Source organism: Amphiura filiformis, chromosome 11 (genome assembly GCF_039555335.1).
Source record: "Amphiura filiformis chromosome 11, Afil_fr2py, whole genome shotgun sequence".
Lineage (NCBI taxonomy): Eukaryota > Metazoa > Echinodermata > Ophiuroidea > Amphilepidida > Amphiuridae > Amphiura > Amphiura filiformis.
Genome location: NC_092638.1, coordinates 11,903,474 through 11,927,333, shown reverse-complemented (window position 1 = coordinate 11,927,333; position 23,860 = coordinate 11,903,474). Strand labels below are relative to the sequence as shown.

The following is a 23,860-nucleotide window of genomic DNA, read 5'->3' as shown; positions in this document are numbered from 1 at the left end:
TACATATTGGGTAACCACGGCCACTCTTTTTGCACTTGTAATTAATAATGTTACTTCTCACGTGTTCTGTTTTTATAGGATGTCATCATTGGTTTGTACCCTTATGTATTCATCTAACTTAGTGTTTATATGAAAATGTGAGAATTCCAATTTTGAATACATTATCATAATCTATTCAATGATCCCCAAATGTAGGTCTTTGGAACTGCCAGAGAGCCGAAAAAGGAGACCATTGACCACTGCACAAAACCAATACCAGTTTGCAAACCCATTAGAAGCCGTAACAGAGATTATAGATTTCAGTTAGCACCAGAACTCAGTACTCAAAGAAATACTAAAGAATATCTTAAATTTATGAATAGGATACATCTTTCGGTTACAGGACCAAATTTGAGTTAAATCAGACACATTGTGATTTGTAAATAGGTTTAGTTTGCAAAAATATTAAAACTTGTTTTTCTCTTAATGGTATTTCTTGAGTTAAGGCTTTCTGGTTCCCAACCCTTGATATGTTGCTTTTACATGGCATATAAACTAGTGCTGTAATCGATTGTCGTAAGTATCGATAGTCGGAAAATACATAGACTTCCGACATGTCGAAACACTCAATGTCAGTATCGATACACAAACGACATGGCACACATTGCCAAAGTCATGTAAAATTGCGGATTTGCAATACCACTTTAGTTTGTTTGATGCATGATCCATGTAGTTTTAGCTGTTAGGCTTCAATACACTTGTTGTTAACTTGTTTCTGGAACTTACTGATAATAAAATTGGTAAACTCAAATCCGTGTTTCAAACTGTGTGAGTATCGATAATAGTATCGACATGTCGGATGTTTGCCTCCCGACATATCGATACCCAGAAAGCTTATCGATTACAGCACTAATATAAACAGTTATGTAACACTTTATATGGTGAAATTATCAATGGAAAATAATTTAAAAAAAATTAATTTACCACCATGACCACTGGCAATTAGTGACTGAAGTTACATTTCCCTGATCCTGCTATCACTGAATCAAGCTCTTTTTCAGATTTTTCAATTTCATTTTTCTATTATTTTTTTCCAAGCACCACTTGGCTTACGTCTATGGGCCACAAGCCGCTCTCAATCTGGCATGGTCGGTGCCTCCCCCAATATTATGACATATGCTATCAGCCACATGTAAGGTGGGAATCTTGCACCAAAATCACTTCAATGTGCACAATATGTTTACTTTAATTTGAGATACGAGCCTTTATATTAGCGACAGCAAATGATGCAAAGTTATTTAGTAAAAACCAAGGAGATGTATAGATTCAAAAATTGCACTTCTCAATTTCTGTCAACATTTACCTTACCAAGCCCCATTGATCACTGTGCATTCTCCTGATTAAATAAAGCTATTGTCAAGTATGCCTTAACTGTGCGCACTCATGACAAGCATGCCTACAAATCAATGAGGCTTGCTATGGTAAGCGTTGAAAGAAATTTAAAAGCAGAACTTTTGAATCTGTACCTGCCATTGGTTTTCATTAAACTTGGTTGAGTTTCTGCATCATTAGCCATCGCTGATACCTTCAAATTTATTCATTTCAGTTCAGTTCATTGTGCAGAATGTAGTCTGTGACAAATGCAATCTAACAGATTCAATACATTCCTGCAATCTCTCAACTCTCATAAACTCTAAATTTCATATTATAGTTTCTATGATCTTCATTTGCTACACAGTAATCATTAGTTGAAAAAAGCTTTTGTTTCACAAAGTATATTTATGTCAAAAATCACAGATACCATGTACACTATATCAATGCAAAATATACAAATATGTTACACTTTTTTTAATTGAGTACAAATTGTTTAAAAAAACATTAACATGTTCAAATTCATCAGAGCAATATATCACAAGATCCAAATTAACAGAAAAAAATACCATAAGTTACAATAATACAAACACAAAAAAAAAGATGTAAACAACAAGCCTTCATGTTTAGAATTTGGTGGAGCTCCATCGATCATACTCCTGGTTTTGTTCAGGAGCTCGATAGAGTTAAAATTTAACAAAAAGACAAGATACTAATGTTCTTAGCTTTGAAATGAATTCTGAATTTGAAAAATTTCTTATTTGAAAATTTTAAAAGTACCCTTCTCTAAACCAGTTTTCTAAAACCCAAAGCTAAACCTCAAAGCCTACAAAAATGCTACCCAAATCTAAGGACCATACAATGTATATATATCGATAATAATCAATACATTTGTAAATTGACTTTATTATCTTTTTGCTTCTTTTGATTTTTGCATCTTGGTTTGTTTGTAACTTTGTATTTTTTGTAAGGCGCTGTGATCTCTGTAGAGCGCCATATAAGTATTTTGTTCACAATAAATAATATCCGATAATACCGATTTCGGCAATATCACTTTCTGAAGAAAATTTACATTCAAAGTTGCCGATAATGAAATAAGTATCGAAAAATCCTAAAAAAAGGACTGAAATTGAGCAATTGTCATAGGTCATGTGATAATATCGTACTACTGGGGTCCCATGGAGAAAGGCTTTCCATGCCAGCAACGAATGAAAAATCTAAGGTATGAAAAATGAACTAATAGCAGATGGTTATCATGCATAGATGAATGTAGAAGATATGACTAAAATTGGGAGTAAAATCGATTTTCATCATAAGTAGCCAATAATCAATTTTTTTAAATCCTGACATAGACGGTCCTTTCCCGAATCTGCCACACATTCCCGTACACACCTTTCCCCCAGAGAGAAACTGGACCATATATATCTAAACATCCATACAGAACTATACATTATCTATTCATAAATACGTATTGTAGAATTTTGGTTTGGTAAACTGAGCAATTATTTTAATCAACATTACTAATACTATTAAATATGTGACACAATCTGTTCCATGAGAGCCAAAGTAGGCAGTTTGGGAAAATGAAGTTGCTATAGATGAGGTGACATGTGTTTACATTTGATAGGCCCTCTGTTGGTCATTGATCAAATCTGTCAGGCAAAAAACACTATAGTTTACATGGAAGAAGTTGATTTTTATTCATTAACTTTGGTTTCAAAGCAAATAATACAAAAAAACGGTATCAATCTTGTTTATAAATGCATCAAGCTATATACATAATATCACACAAAACTTCAAAGGTTTTTAAAAGTTGAGTTTTAAAGAGATTTATGTGGTCTGTCATAGACACTTCTGTGTTATTTTGCCTGCTTTGAAACAACAGAGGGCGGTCTGAATGTAAGCATGTGACATCATAGGTCACCTCATCTATACTTATGAAGTTTTGTGATGTGTAATTTTGTATGTGTTTTATTGTTTTTTACTCCATATTTGCCACCTTTGGCCCTCATGGACCAGATCTGTCACATATACATGAATGCATTACAAGTGAAGCAATCACCTTAATAAATACTCACAAACATAATTTTGACCACTGTCCAATATTTTTCAATAATTATGTTTCTTTTCTCACAAATGGAATGGACAAGTCACAAGTTGAGACAGGCATGCACATCTGGTAAGCACAAATACGATGAATGATATTTGGAAATGTTTATTGTGACATTTTGTCCATTCAATTTCTGAACACAAGAGTATGTAATTAAATAATAATTACATCTACATGAAATATACAATAAATACACAATACACCAAAAACCTTTGCTGCCAAATAAAAACAAAAGTACCATAAAATTACCCATAATGTTGGCATTTAAGTGGCCAGGCCTCCTATGGCATTACCGGCTGGCATGCCACCTGTCAGATCCAATCTACTCCACGATCCAATGCTACATCCCGAGAATCCAGAAGACTGGTTCATTTACTTGCTTGTTGTACTTGTGATCCTGCAACTTGAAGTAATTTATCGCTAGATTCTGTCAAAGAAAAGGGGGAAAGATAAGACAAATGAGTAAATTTATTTATATTAATTGTTTCATATGAAATACATATTTTATTTCTAATGAACTTTTTCAGAAGAACCAAAGTGCAAAAACAATGGAAGATACAAAGGTAGTCCTTGCCTAGTGATGCTATTGGGTAGTTGTTTCGAAAGATGACCATCTATAGTCTGTATGCCTTCCTTGCTTGAGGCAGTAAAGTAAAGTAAAATCAAATTTTGAGATTTTCTCACAAACTGCTCATTTTTTTTTTTTTTGTTTATGGTAGTTGGATTCCCTGCATCCTTTCCTTTCTGAAAATGTATACTTTTATATACTTGTCATCATTACACATAGTGATACAATGAAAAACAATCTAAATTAATGCCTCGGGGAAGGTATACAGACTACATTTTAGAGTTGACAGGCATCAATAACTAAGCAAGGTCAGTCTACTTTTTAAATATTTTTATTTATTGCATCTTTATAGAGGGTAGCCATTAATCAGTGCCTTTGGATGAAATCTGGATGGATTGGCACATTCAGGGCCCGGATTCAGGGATTTTCATTGTTTTTTTACTCCACATTTTTGCCTTTATCTCAGTTTCAAATTGGCAGGGGAGAGGGGGTCAAACCACCTATTATCATATAGAAGTGACATCCATCCCAGATCTGTGCATACCAACTGATCAAGATCCAAGGACAAGATTAGCTCTTGCATCTTCAGTTGTAAAAATATCTTTATTTGAAGATTCTTACCGAGTTGTCCCGATACTTTTTCAAATTCATTGAGTGCTTCACTGGAATTACTAGCTACAAAGGCCTCTTCCTCAGGCGTTAACTGTATAAAAATACAATAATAAAAGAATGGTACATTTGTTGGCAATATTGTCAAACTGGAGGGACAAAATGAACAGCTACAGTACACGATTCTCAGTGTACACTGTGTGATGAATGCCCGGGGGGGTCACTCCCATTGTGGCCTGTACACCATCCGCGATAATCAACTTTTGAAAAGCACCCTAAACAAGGATTTAACCCTTGGCGAAAACGACACCCTAAACAGGGATTTCATTCCTAACATCAAATTTCATACCCTAAATTTCATTTCCGCGTATTTAGAAATTGCAATTTTGCTACCCTTTTTTTTTTTTTTCATGTTTTTGACACCCTAAACGCGATACGCGCGTATCGTGCCTACCCACGAAAAACGACCCTTTTTACGCGTTTTCATTATCGCGGATGGTGTACAGGCCACAATGGGAGTGACCCCCCCGGGGATGAATGCCCGTGTGTGCGTAACACAGAAGTGAATCCAACCATGCCAACTCATGATTGGTTAGTATTTTCATTGTTGTATCCACAATCATGCTTTCGAGTTTCGAGTTGTACTTTAAAATATGCAGTCGGATTGTTACTGCAGCTATAATTTGGTTCACCTCAAGTTCGGTAGTGATGTACATGCACATTGGTACTTGCAAATGGGGTGTAAAGTTAAATGCACTGAGTTTACACGCACACATATATGGGCGTTTTTTTGTTGCGGCTCAACCATGAAAAAGCATTGACGTCACTACCAAACTTGAGGTAAACCCAATTACCGTATTGGTCCGAGTATAGTCCCATGTTCGAGTATAATCCCACCCCCCATTTTTCGAAAAATTTCAGAAACTGTAAAAAAAAAATATAAAAAAATAAAAAAATTTTAAAGTTTTTTTTTTTCGGTTTTGGAGTGTCCCTGGACCTAGATGCTAGGATCATTCATGGTTGACCTAAAAAAAAAAAAAAAAAAAAAAATTTCAAGATATTTTGTATTTTTAATATGAAAATTGATAATTTGTATTCATGTCATACTCTATTAATGATATCAAAATGCATTGAATTTGAATGCATTTTTTTTTTTAGGTCAACGATGAATGATCCTATACTCGGACCAATACGGTATATAGCTGGTCAACTGCCAAGCAGACAGACAGGTATCTAGAGGTACATCTCCATAACTCGCTCCATGCGGGTGTCGACTGCAGATGACAAGTTCCAATTTTTTTTTAATTCAAAATTGTCAAGACCATATTTGGAATCAGAATGCAAAATGCATTAAAATGAGTACAAACAACCTTAGTATTGGTTCAGTGGTTCTTAAGATAGCTCTTGATATTTTAAGAAAATATATCAAAACTTGGGACTTTTTATATTGAAGCCTATGACCAGTACGCAGATCATTAAAGGCACTTTGGTTCAGCAAATCACCTTTTGTCCCTTTAAGTCAGGAAAATCACAAGAGAACATTTTCCATGAAAACTCAATGTTAGAATCCACTCAGGATATAGCAATAGACATAACATTGCAATTCAGGATATACTTGTAGCAATAGGAAATGTAGTAACTAAATGTCACAGCTATTCCAACTCAATCCCAGTGTGTTTTTCCTGTGATTTCATATAGATTTGGTCAAAATTTCACACTTTATTTTTTTTTACTCTATGCACATTTTCCCATGAAAACTGCACACTCACAGAAACTTCTGGTTACAGTGAATAATTTGTCAGTCATCTTTCAGCACCCCTAGCCAGGATTTTTTGCGGGGAAGCAGAATTTCAAAAAAGTGAACCTTTTTCCTATTACATAAATTTGATAATATACAACTAAAAAAGTGACCCCTTTGTTAATTTCTGTTTATAATTTTGACCTTTTTTGGCACACTTTTACATAAAAAGTGGATCTTTTTTAAATGGGGGTACATGTATGTCAGAGCTCACACCCTGCACGCACATGTCTTTTAGAATACTCTTCCATTCTTGTTCTTTAAAATACCCCATTGAAAACCAAGTGACGGTATTCTACAATACATTAGCATTTGGGTGACTGTTTAGCATGCCAGTTGAGCCTCCCGGGTTTCCCAGGGTAGACATCAGTCAGTAGCGTGAATTTTGTAAAGCCTAATATATGTTAATAAGAAAAATAGGGTCTTTCATTTGATATCAAAATCTGCATTTTGATGTAGTAAAGTGTGTGTGTGTGGGGGGGGGGGTGAGATTTATCAATAAGGCAGGTATGACTGTGAACCATGTGCGACTTGAAGAACCAGGAACTGTCACCCTAAACAGTCATCAAAATGCTAATTAATTCTTTGTTATCTTGTAATACATACCTTGTCTCCCAGTTTGCTTAAAGCCATTAATATTTCTACCTTTTGCTGCGTATATAAATCTGGTGATAATTTATTCACTTTACCATCTCTCTCGACCTGCAATTATTTGAGGGAAAAAATATATCAAAATTATTACATTTTATTAATCAATCAATCAATCAATCAATCAATTATAAGCTACAAACCATGATCAAATCAAATATAAACTGACTAAATTGATCCAAATGCTGAAAACAATCTAGAGCAACTCACATAGACAAAACAATTAAAACCCCAGGTACAAACAATTGAATGTAGAGTCTAAATCAAAATTGAAAAAAAGAGTGGGAAGCCTGTTCCATTCCAGCAATAGACCCTATCGAATAAACCAACCGGAACCCTATAACAATTGAAATGGTATATTGGTGGACAGTGTCAGAGGGACATATCTTTTGTTGGCAGTGGCAGCGGAAGCATTAAAATTTAGAGGAGTTCGGGGGACGAGCATATTTTGTTTCTCTTTTACTCAGCCTTTTTTTGTGTGAGAAAAATTCAATTTCAGACTATTTAAGCTCCAAATGATGGGCCAGTGTACACTTTAAATTGTGCAATTTTACCCTATTTGGGGCCAAAACACAGTGTTTTTCCAGATGTACAGAGCAATTACCGCTTATTTTTTCTTCTATTATTATTTTTAGGGGGGACGTGCTTCCATCACCTATGCTTGTTGGATTCTACATGCAACCATTCATACCTATGACCTGTTTTATTGTATTATCATGCGAATTGCCAAGTGGCAGCCTCATGGAAGACATAACTTTATCTAAATGAGGAGTGACATAGTATTCGATAGAAAAGGATCTTTCCCTGTATTGTACTGGTGCACAATATTCAAATGTTTTCATGTGGTATCTGCAATAGTATAAAGAACTGGTTTGTGAAGTCTGTGAAAGTATCACATGACCAGCCAAGCAAGTTAGTTGCCTGATGAAGTCTGATGGTATCAGATGCAATGTAGTAAGTTGCAAAAATATGTTCCAGTAAAAGATTTAATTCAAAACTTTGTGATTTTAATGACATAATATTCATTATTCTGTATTATAAAAACTCATACATTGTACAAGCTCACCGGTGACCTTATGTGGACAGACAACCAGTGGGCAGTGCTATTAAGGATGGGTGGACTGTCAAGCTTCCTGACTCGCCATCATAATTTGGTCATTCTTTCATACTTTCTTGAAGTACTATATTACATAATAAATTAATACTTGCCTGTGCTAGTCTTTGCCTAAGTTGTCCTGGCTGTTTCTTAGCAAATAATTTAATAACTTCTGGAGTCTTGAAAGCTTGACTGATAGCAGCTTGGATTGCCTGCAAATGAAGTGAGTACAGTAGGTTACCTTTTATAAGACATACATACATACAAAACTTGTTACTGTTCTAATCATCTGTTTCAGCTACAATATATCCACAAACCTCATCTACCAGTGAATTGTGTATCCAAGAGAACAGCATGACATTTTCTAGGTGACAGTCTTACTGAAATACACTTTAACTTCATTAAGGGTGAAAAGGGTGACAAATTCAGAATATGTAACTGTTTTTAAACATGTTTAAAATCAAACAATTAGTGCAGTCTTTTAGATCGAATAGCACAATTTCTAATTACTCAAAATAGACCAGTCTGATTTTAGATTTCTACCCTCTGAAATGTTAGTTCCAACACATGTGTCCGGTATGATACTATAAAAGTATCAATTTTCGCCCTGAATCAGTGGCGTAACCAGTGGGGGCCGGGAGGAGAGAAAAAGGGAAAGAGAGAGGGAACATTGTGAAATTTATACCCTGAAACACAGATTTTTAGCTTCTAATATGCCAAAACCAGCAGCTTCCAGGGCTCCGCCTCCTGGACCCCTGCCGGGGCTTTGAACCTGGACCCCATCAGAAGCCCTAAGATGGGACCCTGGACCCATCCCATTTAATGCTTTGCAGCAAGTCGCTCGCACATAAATACTACAACCTTTGCTAGTAAATTGGGAAATTTTGTAATCTTGCCCCCTGCCCGGAAGGTCCAGTCTGATTACGCCACTGCCCTGAATTTGTGCGTTCCAACTTCTGCCGCAAAAATATCAATGCATGAATATATTGCTTAATATGTATAGGGCAATGTAAGGAGACTTAGAATCAAAAATTTAAAAACAAAGGAAACAGTTCAAAATTGGCAAAACATGAAAAATTAATCACACAAAAAATGTACACTTTTAACAGTACTACCACATTACCATGTGTGGTAATTTTAAATATATTTTACATATGAAAGCTATTACAATAATTGCACTTGTACAAAAAAGGAAGTTGGACTGAAACTTTTAAAATGATGAACCTCAGTTTCAATAGGTAATAAAAACTGTGAACATCACTTTAAAAAATGTCTTACCAATTGCATGCCGTTGAGTTCATCTACCAATGTCATATTACCAGCCATCATCTTACTGAGAGATTCCTTGAAATCTTTTAATTGTTCTAATGTCTCTTGCTTTGTCTCCTCATACTCATCATCATCCAAATCCTCCCTGCAAACAAGAATAAAGAAGATAATTTATGTTCATGTAATCAATGGGCAGGGTCGGATTTACCTTTTGGGGGCCCTGGGCCAGACCAAAATTTGGAGGCCTCAAACTCACCGTGAGGAAGGCATGTGCACTCAAGTGGCCAAATTTTTTTTTTTTTTTTTTTCCATTTTATTCCCTGTACTTGGGACTGGTGGGTGGAGAAAAGTTACAGCAAGCCACCAGCCCCCTTCTTCATGTCCGCCATACAATATTATAAACAAATATGCAATTATTCCTTTAAGCACAAATTAAAGTTTGATATGCAGTTACACTTGTAATTATTGACACCCACCACTCACAAGTGCTGTGATGTATACACCACACAAGCTGAAGCCAGGACATAAGAAAAGAATAGTAAAAAAGCAGAAGCTGAACCAGGCCTGACAAAAGCACAAAACGAAGACCATCCCAGCACTGTCATAAGCGGTGAGTGTCAATTGAAATATAAATGAGACATCACATTCAAGAGAGAATCAAATTCAAGGCATCATAATCCAACAAAGCACTGGTAAAGGAGAAGGAAGCAGCGTATGCCAAGGCAAAGGATAAGCTTGACAAGGTGTACGACAAGATTGCGAAAGCTAGAGGACAGTATGAAAAAATGTTGAACGAGCGATTAGAAAATGACTTGCATGTGAAACGTCAAGCTTACCATAGCCAGTGCTTTGTTGGAAACCACTGCAAAGCTATTGTGGATAATCCAGAGGTACTACTACAAGATCTTCCTGATGGGGAAATGAAGAATAAGTTTCAGGGCTTATTCGGACGCCTTCGAAAAATTTTCAAATTGTTCAAGGCAGATTTCCTTTCTGAGGAAGAAGTAAGAGAACTGTGTGTTAGGTGTTGGGAATTAGGTTATTTTGTCCCAAAGAATTTTCCACTCCAGACCGTGCCACCCAAATTACACATGCTCATATGTCATGTCCCTGAAATAGCGATGAAGTGGAAGACAATCGGACTTCTCTCAGAACATGGACTAGAAAGTATCCATGCAGTAATAAATTCCATGGAACGAGTATATTGTACAGTTAGAGATAAAACGGAGCATATGCGTTTGGTGTTTGGAAGCCATCAGCAGAGAACAGTCACAGCAAAAACTGGTCTAGAGGTGCCACCTGTCAAAATTAGGGTGTGCAGAGGTGATATAGTGCCAAATTGTAAAGGAAGGTATGTAACAAATACTGACAAGAAAACACGAACATGTAAGCAATGCAAACATGTCTTAGTTTTAGAGTCCAAGTAATTTATTTATAAGATTTGCATCTAGTCCATGTTCTGGGAGAAGTCCTATAATTGTCTTCCACTTCATCACATGGCATTGGAGACAATCTGGAGAGAAATATAAGTATTAAGTGGAAAGATTTTATTGAAAAATGCAAGTGTTCCAGAGATATTACATTTCAGGTTTTAACCTGATTTAATTTTTCTTTCAAGAGTTCCTCATTGTAATATTGATAACTGCCATTTTCCTTACTGCAAATTAACATGCCGTCTTCAATTTGTAATCTGAGTAACATGCACAATTAAAAGATGAATCAACTCAGACTAATAACACCATGCTTGTTTGGCAATGTTTCGACAGTTACGTGTTATGGACCATTGTGATATATCCATTATGTATTTTATTGAATTAAAAAAAAAAATGAATCATTTTCAATCAAATGAAAAGTATTTTCAAAATTAAGCTCAGAATGTAGGAAAACATACAATGAAACTAAGAAAAAAAGTCTAAAAACAGTAATTGTATTTGTAATTTTTTCTAAATCCAACATCGTGAAAGAAAAAAATATTTCCTTATAAACTATACATTCTGCATTTTGGCTTGGATTTCAAGCAGTGCGCTTTAACTTGGGGAAATCTAACATTGAAATGTAATGTTTTGACGATTCAAAATGAGACAGCAGCATTTTAAAGGAGGATTTTGTGATCCTAGCATCCTCTTTTAATGACATTTTTCAGTACTAGATATCCACGAAAAAAGCTTATTCCCAAAATTTCAGTTGATTCCGATTTTGCATTTGCGAGTTATGCATGATTATGTGTATTACGCAGCTCCATAGGCCACTGTTGTAATTTCGTTCTGGTATACCAGAACGATTCAAATTTGGCGATACTTTTGCCAAACAAATCCAGGTATCCAGTGGTATAAAAATCTCAACTTTTTTTTAGAAAAGTGGTGGGATGAGGCTGTGGATCACAAAATGCCCTTTTAAGCATACACATGTAAGTAACCTTCATGTTCCAGTGTTTGTACATGAAATTTGTGAATTTGAGCAAAACATTAAAATTATATAGTGCTCTATACATTCTGATACAGGAATTGCTCATTTTATTAAGAATGTAAAAGGCATAATTTCACATGGGTATACTGTTATGGTCATTTTAGAGAGAGTATTTTTTTATTTTTGTGGTAATTGTACCTGAAGAGCATGCTATGTTTTTTGGTAAACTTAAAACACTTGACATGTTATACACAGGTTCAGCAGGGGGTACAAATTCATGGTTCAAAGGTGAAATCCTCAGAATTGCAATTGACAATGACTTGGGTAGAGCCTATGTTTATGATAGAGTGTACATTGGACAGTTTGATATTTGTGTGTGTAAATATTAATATGAAGATGAAGAGGAACCAGTTTATCCTTTGTTTAGAGACTGGGAAAATACGGATATTGAAATTGTATTAAGACAAGTGCAAGCTGGTTATTGGCTTGGGGCTTGGCATACCCCTCCCCTGCATAACCCAAAAACATTTTTAAAAGTTTAATATTCTGCAAAAAGTTCTGGGTGTTTTACTTTTCATGACAGTCAAGTTAGCTCAAGAGAATCGCAAGCAGCTGCTTGTACATTTTTCTAGTATGCAAATTGTGAGAAAACAGTTCCTAACAGTCAAGTTGGCTCAATCGATAAGGCGTTCGACTATGGTGCGAGGAGAGGTTGTGGGTTCGAACCCTCGTGGGTTAGTTAGTTTGTAATAGGATGTGCGCTCTTCAAGCTGCAAAGTCCCTGTGTTGTTGTTAAATGGTTTATGGGATGATGTAGCTGTAGTGGTCAGCAACATCCTGTAAAGTGTGCTGAGGCTTGTAGATAACGTCTAGGCATTGTGCTGGTGCGTAGCACACTATAGATCACTGTACTTTTTAACCATTTGTGTACTTAAGTGGAACCAAATTAGGCAAAGAGAAATACAAGCAGCAGCTTATATTGTTTTCTGGTATGCCAAGCCAATTTTTTTTCATTGCAATAATTGCTTGTGAAAAAAAAGTGAAAATTATGTCTCAAAAGTTGCTTCCCATTTTGAAGCTGCAATTTCACAATAAGGAAACACAAGTACACCTTGATTGTTTTTCATTGTTATTTTATTATATCATTTAAAAACAATGGGAAAAACAACAATCAAGATATTCAGATCTCACTTTTATTCTAAGATGGTTGTGATGTAAATAAGAGAATATTATAGTTGAGTAACAATTGCATAATTTGAACTTCAGTATGATGCGGCACAAGTTAAAACTGGACTTTATTATGTTAAAAAGTGCAAGTTTTGAATCATTTGTCCAACATCCAAAAGTTAAACCTATACTTGCAAATTCAGCTCATTACATGATTATCTTGTGATCTGAGAAGTATTGTACATTTGAGAAATAGTAATGAATAGAGTATATTGTAATTAAGTAACAGCTGTATATTTTGTACTTGAGTATGGTATGGCACAAGTTGAGTTAACTTGAAATAAAGAGTTGTCTCTCAAACATTTTGCAGAAAGCTACATTATGTATGTCAGTGCTATGCTTTTTAGAATTTTGTTAGTAAAAGAATGCAAGTGCTATGCACGCTTTTAACTTTCAAACATCCTGTAAAAAAACCCAGCTCACGACACTCACATATACTTATGTGCTGGTTTGAGAGACAATTAAAACATATATCATAGACATAATTATAACTTTGTGGTGAAAAAAGTCCACAAAATATTTTTCTAAAATGTCATTTCAAGTTGATATTTTTTTGTGTTTTGGAGCATGCTGATTACAACAAACATTTTGTAATGCAAGTTTGCAGAATTTGGCTAAAAGTGCAGAATTCGGCAGACATGATGCTATGGAACAAAAGTCCAAAATGTTCCGAAAATGTCAAGTTGATATTTTTAGGTATTTTAGAGCATGCTGATTACAACAAACGTTTCAATTTTTAAGTTTGTGATGCAAGGTTGCCGAATTCTGCTGACATGACGTTTTGGAAAAAATCCTGAAATATTTTTCCGAAAATATCAATTCAATTTAATATATTTATATGTTTTGGAGCATGCTGATTACAACAAATTTAAAATTTTGTAATGCAAAGTTGTTGAATTTGACTAAAACTGCAGAATTCTGCGGACATGACGCTTTAGAAAAAATATTGTCATTTCAAGTAAAAGTTGATATTTTAAGGTATTTTGGAGGATGCTGATTAATACAACAAAAATTTAAATTTATGTAATGCAAGGTTGTTGAATTCTGCAGATATGACACTTTGGAAAAAATTCTGAATATTTTTCCAAAAATAAATTCAATTTTAAAAATATATTAACATGTTTTGGAGCATGCTGATTAATTGTTAACATAAAAATTGAACTTTTGCTGTCTCTTTCATCTAATACAAGTCATGAAACTTATACAGGGCAACCGTAAAGTCCAATTTACAAAATTCAAAAAGCTTTGCTTCAAATTGCCCACCCATTAATTTAAGCCTGTTTTTATGTACTACTGAAATTTTGGTTGTTGTCCCTATTATTATTTCAAATAGTTGTTTTAATTTTGCTTTTTATGAAGCTGTAATAATTGGGATTGGTACTACTAGAATAGAGTGATAGTTTAATATTCTTTCCTGTATACAGTTTCAAACTTTATTTGATTCAGTGTCAATTTGTGCTTTGCAAATATTTTATTTAATCATGTACATGTACCATGATGTAATTTCTTGCACATTTAACTTAATAAAAATATTGTAATGCACATGAAGCCATGATACTTAAAACTTTGTGTGTGTGTGTTATTTATTTATTTATTTTTATTTATTTATTTATTTATTTTTATTTATTTATTTTTTATTTTTTATTTTTTTTTATTTTTTGCTTTTCCCTTCTGGTAGCAAGTATATTCAATGCCATTCAATTTATAACAAAACTTTTAAAAGTAAATTTTAAAGTCAGAAAATTTATAACTCGGCTTTCCTGTGGAATAAGGAAACAATAATGTGACATGCATGGTTAAAATAGCTTCATGACCAAGTTACACAGCAATTGACTATTGATTATTGATCACAAATCCTTGACTGCTACAAATCAATAAAGCATTTCAAGTGTGACACTTGACTTCCTGAATTTAAAGCAAGGCTGGCAACCAATTGTTACACCAAAGTCTTATGCAGAAAAAGCATCAAACGGCACAAGTAATCTACCAACACCATCTGCTAAAGAAGTAGCTCCAAATTCAAGTAACAACACTGTGTCTAACAAATCTAACCATGACAACATCGATGAAGACCGCACTTTGTTAATTGGAGATTCAATCATCAGAGATATCAAGGAACGTGGACTTGACAAAACATCAGTAGAATGTTTACGCGGTGGGACAATTCAAGATGCCCATGAGTCGTTAAGAAAGCGTAACTTGGAGAACTTTTCGACAATAATTCTGCACATTGGTACAAACAACTGTACCTCTGATGATGCCGAGGCAAGTGCAGAAACGGAATATGAAAATATAGTAACTGAACTAAACGAAAAAGCACCACAGTCTATGAAAATCATATCTACTGTAATACCAAGAACCGACTCACAAGGGAGACATCAAGAGCGAGTTGACAAACTAAATACAAAACTGAGGAATATCAGTACAGATCAAGGATGTGTACTAGTCGACAACGACAAGAACTTTAAGCTCAAAGACAATTCCGCGGACAGTAGTGCCCTCACGAGAGGACTTCATCTCAGCAGAACGGGTACCAAAAAACTATTAAATAACCTACATGCCGCGCACCATATCATCAAGAAACGTGAGCCAAGCATAACTGAAGACGGAAATACTTCAGATCATCATGAAGAGACTATGAATCGCCCAAGCCAACATCAGCGACGACATACGCGACAACTACAGCATACTCATCAGCATCATGCCCCACGTCCGTATCCTCATCAGCATCATGCCCCACGTCCGCATCCTCATCAGCATCATGCCCCACGCCCGCGTCAGTGGACTCGCGTTCAGAAAAATCCACATAGGCAACATAACCAACCTCGCGATGGATATAAGCAACCTAGATGTTATTTTTGTTACGAGACAAATCATATGAAGAATAACTGTAGGCACCAGAATTCTGTAACCTGCTATTCTTGCGGAATGAATGGCCATAAAGCGAGTTTATGCAATGAGTTTCATGATAGTAATATGAATACCAAATACTAGGAACTGGGCCAAGTGCGTGCCGGAAAAAGCACTTTGGTTACAAATGAAGACAATTATTGTAAATATTATGTTAATATTGCAAACCGCTTTGACACTCTTGCCGATGAACTTGTGAATTGTACTAATGCAAAGATTAATTGTAATGATATCGTTAATGACTCTATTGCTGAACATTGTACAATTAACAATATTCCTACAAATAGACCACATGTTACAAACCATGATAACCAAAATACCATAAGTAATTCAAAAACTAATAATATAAATGTTTGTAGCAATAACCATACTGTTAAATCTAAAAGAAAAATCCAGAGAAGAGGAAAGAAAGGTAAGAAAAGGGTAAAGAAAACATACACTGATATTAATATTATGTTTAATAATCTTGACGGTTTTAAATCTAGAAGTTATGAAATTGAAAGATTGTGTATAAAGAGAACATTCATGTTTTCGGTATGGCAGAAACCTTTCTTAAATGTGGTGATACAGTTAATATAAAAGGTTTTAATTGGATTGGTAAAAATAGAGTAAATAAGAGAAAAGGTGGAATAGGTTTTCTTTTATCAGATCAAGTTACAGTTCTTGATGAAAATTTACTTGGTTCCGCCGATGATGAATTTGAGCGTCTATGGATTAAGGTTCACTTTGGTGATCCTTCAATACCTTTTATTTGCTTGTATGTTACTTTCCAGTAGAAGGTGTCAATTATGATCTAACAATGGAGTTGTACCACCAAATCCTCTCTGAAATTTTACGTATTGAAAGGGAAACAATTAACTCAGATCCTCATATCCTCATGATGGGGGATTTGAATGGGCGTATTGGCGATGTAATCCCTTTTGGTGATAAGCTTAAAAATACCAACGGTGAGTGCTTGTTAAACTTCAGGGATGATTCACTCTTAACAATCCTCAACTGTACAAAGCTTTGTAAAGGTAAATTTACTTGGAGAAGAGGAAATCAAAAAAGCTGTATTGATTATATGTTATCATCTGACAATGTATTAGAATGTGTTAATGAACTTATTATTGATGAAGAAGGTGTATATTCTTTAGGTTCTGACCATGATGTAGTATTTCTAAAAATGACACTTAAAAACTCAACTGCCACTCTTGGGAAAATAATCTACCCAATCGTGTTGTCTGGGATATCAAACCAGATCAGGACTGGTCGATCTTTCACAATGAATTATCCAGGCAATTTGGTAATTGGCATAATTCAAATTATCAAGATGTTAATACTACTTGGAATTCATGGAAAACCTGTCTACTAAATGCCGCAAATAATGCCTTTGGTACTAAATCAATTAATCATAACCAAAAATTTTGGTTTGATGATGATATAGAAAAGGCCATAAAAGAGCGCAAAGATGCCTGTAGAAAACATAGAAACTCATCTAAAAACAATCACAATGATGCGGAGAACGAGTTACTTTGGCGTGATTATCAAAATAAACGTAAAACTGCCAAATCTATTATTCGTCAAAAGATCATGGATAAGCGTCTAACTAAAAGTGTGGAAGTACAAAAGAAAGGCGGTCCTTCCTGTAAAGATTTCTGGAAAATTTTACGCGGTAACAATAATACTAAGAATAATATTCACCACCTAAAAGCTCCTGATAGCAGTACAATTATTCATGACCGTACTATTATGAACCAAACTATCATGCAGCATTTTAATAGCCTTGGTAAAATGTATCTCAATTTAGAAGGTAAAGTTAACTCCAACCCGGAAATATCTGAGTATACTATCCGTGCGCTAAACATGTTGAGTAACACACCTAATGCTAATGAAGGAGAATGTCTCTCTGATATTGATATAACTGTTGATAATATAAAAGAGGCCCTTTCAAAATGTAAAAATGGCAAAGCACCAGGCTTAGATAACATCACAAATGAAATGTTAAAAAATGGTGGTGATATATTGATTAATTATATGCATGCTTTATTTAATAAGTTATTGTATTATGAACATGCTCCAGACGAATGGAACATGGGAATTATTATTCCCATTCATAAAAAAGGCCGTAAAGATGATTTAAATAATTATAGAGGAATTACTTTAAACTCTTGCGTTGCTAAGATATATAACCGAATTTTCGCCAATGTCATATCAGAATTTGCAGAAAAAACTAATCTTCTTACTGAAACTCAAGGTGGATTTAGAAAAGATCATCAATGTCAAGATCATATATTTTCTTTAAAAAGTATTGCAGCCACAAGATTGTCTGAAGGTAAAAAGACTTTCTTTGCCTTTCTTGACTTCAAGAAGGCATTTGACACTGTTTGGAGAGATGGGCTTCTTGTAGCTGCATGGAACTCTGGTATAAGAGGTAAAATATGGCGTATCTTAAAGAATTTGTATAATAATGTTAAGTGTTTAGTAAAATTTGGTGATATTGAAACTAACTTTTTTGCTGTAGATGACGGCCTAAAACAGGGATGTGTTCTCTCCCCAATTTTATTTAATATTTTCATAAATAATCTATCAAAGATGCTAAAAAAGTCCAACTTTGGTGTTGATATATGTAACATTAAAATTAACTGCCTCCTGTGGGCAGATGATGTGGTATTGATTGCGGAAAATGCTCACGACCTACAGAAGATGCTTGACACTGCCTCATCATTTGCTAGCATGTGGCGTTTATCTTTTAATCTCGATAAATCAAATGTACTCAAAATAGGTAAACGTGCTAATCCTAAAAATGTTTGGAATCTTGGTAACGGTTGTATTAAAGAAACAAACAGTTACAAATATCTTGGCACCCATATTAATTACAACCTATCTGATCACCTTCATATAAAAGAAGTTATTCGTAAAGGTCATAGAATTATAGCCTATATTAAATCTATTATTGATAGTCAAGATGACTTTAATCGGGTATACTACGGAGACCTTCTTTGGCGCACAATTGGTCTCCCTACAATTAATTATGCATGTTCTACTTGGATTTGTGGAGGTCAAACTGATGTTAATAAATTAGAAAATCTTCAATACCAAATGGCGAGATACATTCTCAAAATCCCCATCAATACAGCAAAAGGATCCATATATGGTGATTTAGGCTGGGATGCACTTTCATCCATTCAAGATGTTCAACGTGTTGGGTATTTTCACAGACTCATTAACATGAACCCAAATCGTTGGCCAAAACTTTTCTTTAATGTTATGTTTAATGTATATCGGAATAATCATAATTTACGGTGGAAATGGTTGTCGTGTATTGAAGACAGACTTACAAAATGCGGCCTAGATCACTTATTTAACAACTTTAGTTCCGAAAGTAATCATAATTGGCTTCAGACTTTCAAATCAATAAATAAGGATATTGAATATAATGACTGGGTTAATTCTGTGAAAAATAAATCATCTCTTCAAAACTATTCATTGCTTAAGCAAGAAAAATATCTTGAGCCATATCTTACTGGAAAAACCGACTTCCAGGGTGCCAAGCTCAAGTTTAAAGCTCGAACCAACACCCTTCAAATCGATAATAACACCCGCTCATGGGCCAAGACAAATGATGGTGTCTGCCGCTTATGTAACTCTGGTTTTGAAGAGGATATTATTCACTTTCTGTTTACATGTAATGCATATAATGATATTCGTATTGATGAATTTTATAAACTAGAGAGATCTTTAATTGATATTAATTGCCAATCTGCATGGGAATGCTTCATTTCAAATGGAAATCTTACTAAATTATATTTTGCTTTAAGTGATATCTATCAATATGATAATGCAGTAGGTCAAATTTTTGATACGTATAGCAAGAGTTATCTCAAAAAAGCATGGGCCAAAAGAAACAGCACACTTAAGAATCTTCAAATGTAACCATCTTGCTATTCAATTGTATATATTATATTTATGTAAAATTTGTATATTAACTTATTATGCACTCCATATTTTGTGCACATGTATAATAATTATGTTGTAAAGTGAGAATTGAGGGATGCATGCGGGGGGGGTTGCGTATACAAACGTAGAATATTTGTGGGTGGGCGTGTTAAGTGTACTAGATGTACTAGTGTTAAATTTAGCTTGTAAATTTTGTTTAAGTGTATTATCCTTTTTACGTAAGACATTTGTATATAAGCATAAGTATGTTTCTTATTGTTTTTATTGATGTTCTATGTAATTGTATTTTTATGTTGGATGCACTGCACATGAGTGCATGTGCCACTGTTACAAAAGTGATTCCAATAAATTGATTGATTGATTGTTACAGTGGAGATGATTGTTTATTTGAAGCTTCTGTAAATAGCACACTGACAATTCAAATTTAGAGAGGTTGACCAATTAGCTTTCTCTAGTCATGCTCATACTGAAGTGGATGGAGCTCATTGGTCAAGAGGGGCTGTCAAGTGGATTTACTTGAGCAACACATTAAGATGATGCTACATCATTTTTTGCCCATGTGTAAAATTTGTGTTGTTGCATCGCAGCAGTAGTTTAATTTTCTTGTGAAAAGTGTAATGCAAGTGCCCTACTGCCGTAAATATTTAATTAACATAAACATTATAAATTAGTCTTTCTAAAATCGTACACGCATTATGAACCTTTAAAAGATTTTTTTTATATCAACACCCTTTATTAAATATTTCAAAGTGAAATAGTTTGAAATATTTTATACAAAAGATAAAATAAATTTAGAAAAGTATCAAAAAATACTCTAAAATAATAGTAATGTATTACTTTAACTTTTGCGCAACACTATGTATAATATTGTGTATAAATATTTTTTTCTCCGAAACATTAATGCTCTTTTCATTTATTTATTAATTTTATCTGAATATGTGATACGCCATGCATAACACTTTTTTGCCTCTTACGAAAAATAATCTCTTCATTTATTTATTTATTTATTTATTTATTACTTTTACCTTCAAATGCTGATGTGGTATGCAAAAGGGCAAAAACACAACTTGATATCAGTACTACAACGTCCCGGTCCCCGCACTCCGTGCATCCGCGGGTATTCATGCTTGTCGGTGAACTTTAAAAACACCCCCTTTTGCATCTCATTTCGCGAAGTTTTTAGGGGAAAAACACCCCTTTTTTTAGCGATTTCGCGAATTATTTGCCCTTCGACAATACCCCTATTTTCGCTAAAACGCGAACCGTCGATATTTCTAACATACCCTTTTCTGACAGAAACACGTAGACTGCTCCATGAAAATACCCTTTTTTTTTTTTTCGCGAACACGTGGTTTAAAAAACACCCCTTTTTTGTGTGTTTCGCGAATCGCATTTCTTCATCTGAAAACACCCCATATTTCGCGAAATTTTCGACGAGCATGAATACCCGCGGATGCACGGAGTGCGGGGACCGGGTACAACGTACAAGTACAAGCCTGGTGTTTGCCAACTTTCAGTATTACAATAACAGTTTGGTCCTGTCTCTATACTTCCATGGTCATATCAACAGAAATAGTGAAATAAAATAAGCTTTCCTTACCGCAGGCCTGATTGCTCAAACAGACACATGAAGATCGCTTACAAACCACTTGATAAACAGTTGTTCCCATATATGTTGCTACATACAGCATTACACCACCAAAACATGGCGAACATTTAGTTATAGAGCTTTTTAGTTCCCAAAACTAAAGTGCTTTAAACCGTGAAGCCACAAATGACAGTTTAATAACTTATTATGACAGCTAAAGATTTGTTTTGGTTACCACTGAAAATTCACACTTTAGTTGACACAAATCATGCATATCCAGTTATTTAAGTTCACACTGGACAGAAAAAAGGACAATTACTTACCTTATCATGCATATTGGTAGTCAAAAGTTGTACGTGACATGTAAATAATAGTCCACCACCAGGCTAGCTGAGCTGTCAGAGACAAACCTTCGCTGCGAAGTATGTCGCTATAGTGTTGTCCTTTGGTAGCTTTTGGTAAAATTACAGCCAGTTTTAATTGGTCTGATTAATTAAATTAATTAAAGTGTGAATCAGCCGGACTTTCCCATACACAGTTACATGCATCAACCCCTACAAATGGGTCATAGCCTCCACACAACCTGTCTGATCCGATGACTCGCTCTGTCTGACTGCACTGTATACTGTTTGACAGCTTTGCCCAATCTAAGAACCAATTCACAGGTGCGCGACGAAAAGTTCGATTTTTATTTTGTGAAATCAGTAAACAACACTGTATCATGTCATTTTAGACAACTTCTCCGACGAAAGGCAAATAATCATGATAATAGAAGCTAATAGATCGCACATATGAAAATAATTGTGTTGACATATAAACTAATGCGGCAGAAAATTAAAACACAATACTTCAGTGTACTGTAACTTCAGTGTTAGTTTTACGGTTTACCTAGCTTGAATGTAATTTTTTCACGGCCTTGTGCGAAAGGGTTAAAAGTTATACAACTTTTAAACTTAAGTTAAACTCCGCTTCGTCAACCCCGAGCTCCTATGACCAATTTAATAACTTTCAGTACTGAGAGCGGGTTTCACTGATTGTAATCATGTATTTATATCTTAAACATATGAAATGGATAATATTCGAATTACATTTTTTGCCAAGTGCGTAAAAAATATTTATAAATATAATACTATACGGTAGCCAAGTGCACTAACAGCTTAGGGGCTGTGCAATAATTATGAGCCCCCCGGGGTTAACAATTTTGGGCCGCCAAAAATCGCCCCCCCCCCCCCGGCCCGCCAAAAAATCTTTGCCCCACCCCTTGCACATACCAAATTTTTGGGATCCCAATTTGCAAACCTTAAATGGTCTAGATATATGTTGCAAGTGCAGGGAGCAGGAAAATTTGCATATTAAAGCGTTTCCGTACTGTTTTCCTAAGCCTTTTTAGAGCGTTTTATTAAAAGGCGCCCGGTGAACGCGTAGTGCCAAAATCGCTTGCCCTCCTCTCGGCTCGCCAAAATTGCTTGCCCCCCCCCTCCCTTTCGGCTCGCCAAAATGTCTTGCCCCCCCCCAATTTTACCCTCCACCGGGGCTCATAATTATTGCACAGCCCCTTAGTAAACTGGATTTATAGTAAACATGATAAACATCGTAAATGCAATTTTGTTCACACGCTAAATTTGTTGAAACGATAACGCTTATTGTACTTTAAAACTAAGCTTTTCTTTGAATGCTTGTGAAATATCTACAGGGAAGCGCTATCGAGATTCAGGAGCAATGAGAAGTTAAATGGGGGGGGGGGTGCAATTTTTGGCAAGCCGAAGGGGATCACGAGATTTTTGGCACGAAAACGTACGGAAATGCAAATTGTCTAATAAAAGCTTATAAATGCGGCTGCACCGCTCGCAATATGTATCTCAACTATAATGTTCAAATAAGAACCATTATGCCTAACGGTTCCACAAAGGTCTTTAGAACCCCTTTTGGTTACATCAGGAACCTTTTGAATTTGTGTTCCCTACAGGACAAAAAACAAAACAAACAAAAAACAGTGATTTTGTGCCCGGGATTCAGTGTGCTTCGCACAGGCACAACGCTGATCCACAAGCCTCAGCACACTTTACAAGTTGTCGCTGACCACTACGGCCCCACATCATTCCGCAAACCATTTAACAATAACTCAGGGTCTTTGCAGCTTCAAGAGCACACACCCTAGATATTCCACAATTGACCTTCGCAACCGGATCAGCTCCCCAAGTTCAACTGAGTGTGGGTACGTCACCGAACGAGACAATCAGCAGTAAGTTCAGCCTTGTCAAGAGCTAGACTCAATTTTTCCACGAGAGCGTACTAAACCACTCCCAGGGATCGAACCTGCAACCTCTCGCACCATAGTCGAA

General features: G+C 35.2%; 2 protein-coding genes across 3 annotated transcripts in view; both read right to left on the bottom strand.

Annotated features, from left to right (window-relative positions):
* LOC140164357 (monocarboxylate transporter 12-like) overlaps positions 1-23,860 on the bottom strand; it is a 272,528-nt gene that overhangs the window by 10,810 nt on the left and 237,858 nt on the right. The gene's annotated exons all lie outside the window — the stretch shown is intronic.
* On the bottom strand, positions 52-10,367 carry LOC140164355 (protein LZIC-like). Its single transcript, XM_072187628.1, has 6 exons — positions 10,285-10,367; positions 9,458-9,593; positions 8,293-8,391; positions 7,042-7,137; positions 4,650-4,731; positions 52-3,887 (listed from the first exon to the last, which is right to left on the bottom strand). The coding sequence occupies exons 2-6, from the start codon at positions 9,506-9,508 to the stop codon at positions 3,829-3,831; spliced, it is 387 nt and encodes a 128-aa protein (XP_072043729.1). The 5' UTR covers positions 9,509-9,593; positions 10,285-10,367; the 3' UTR covers positions 52-3,828.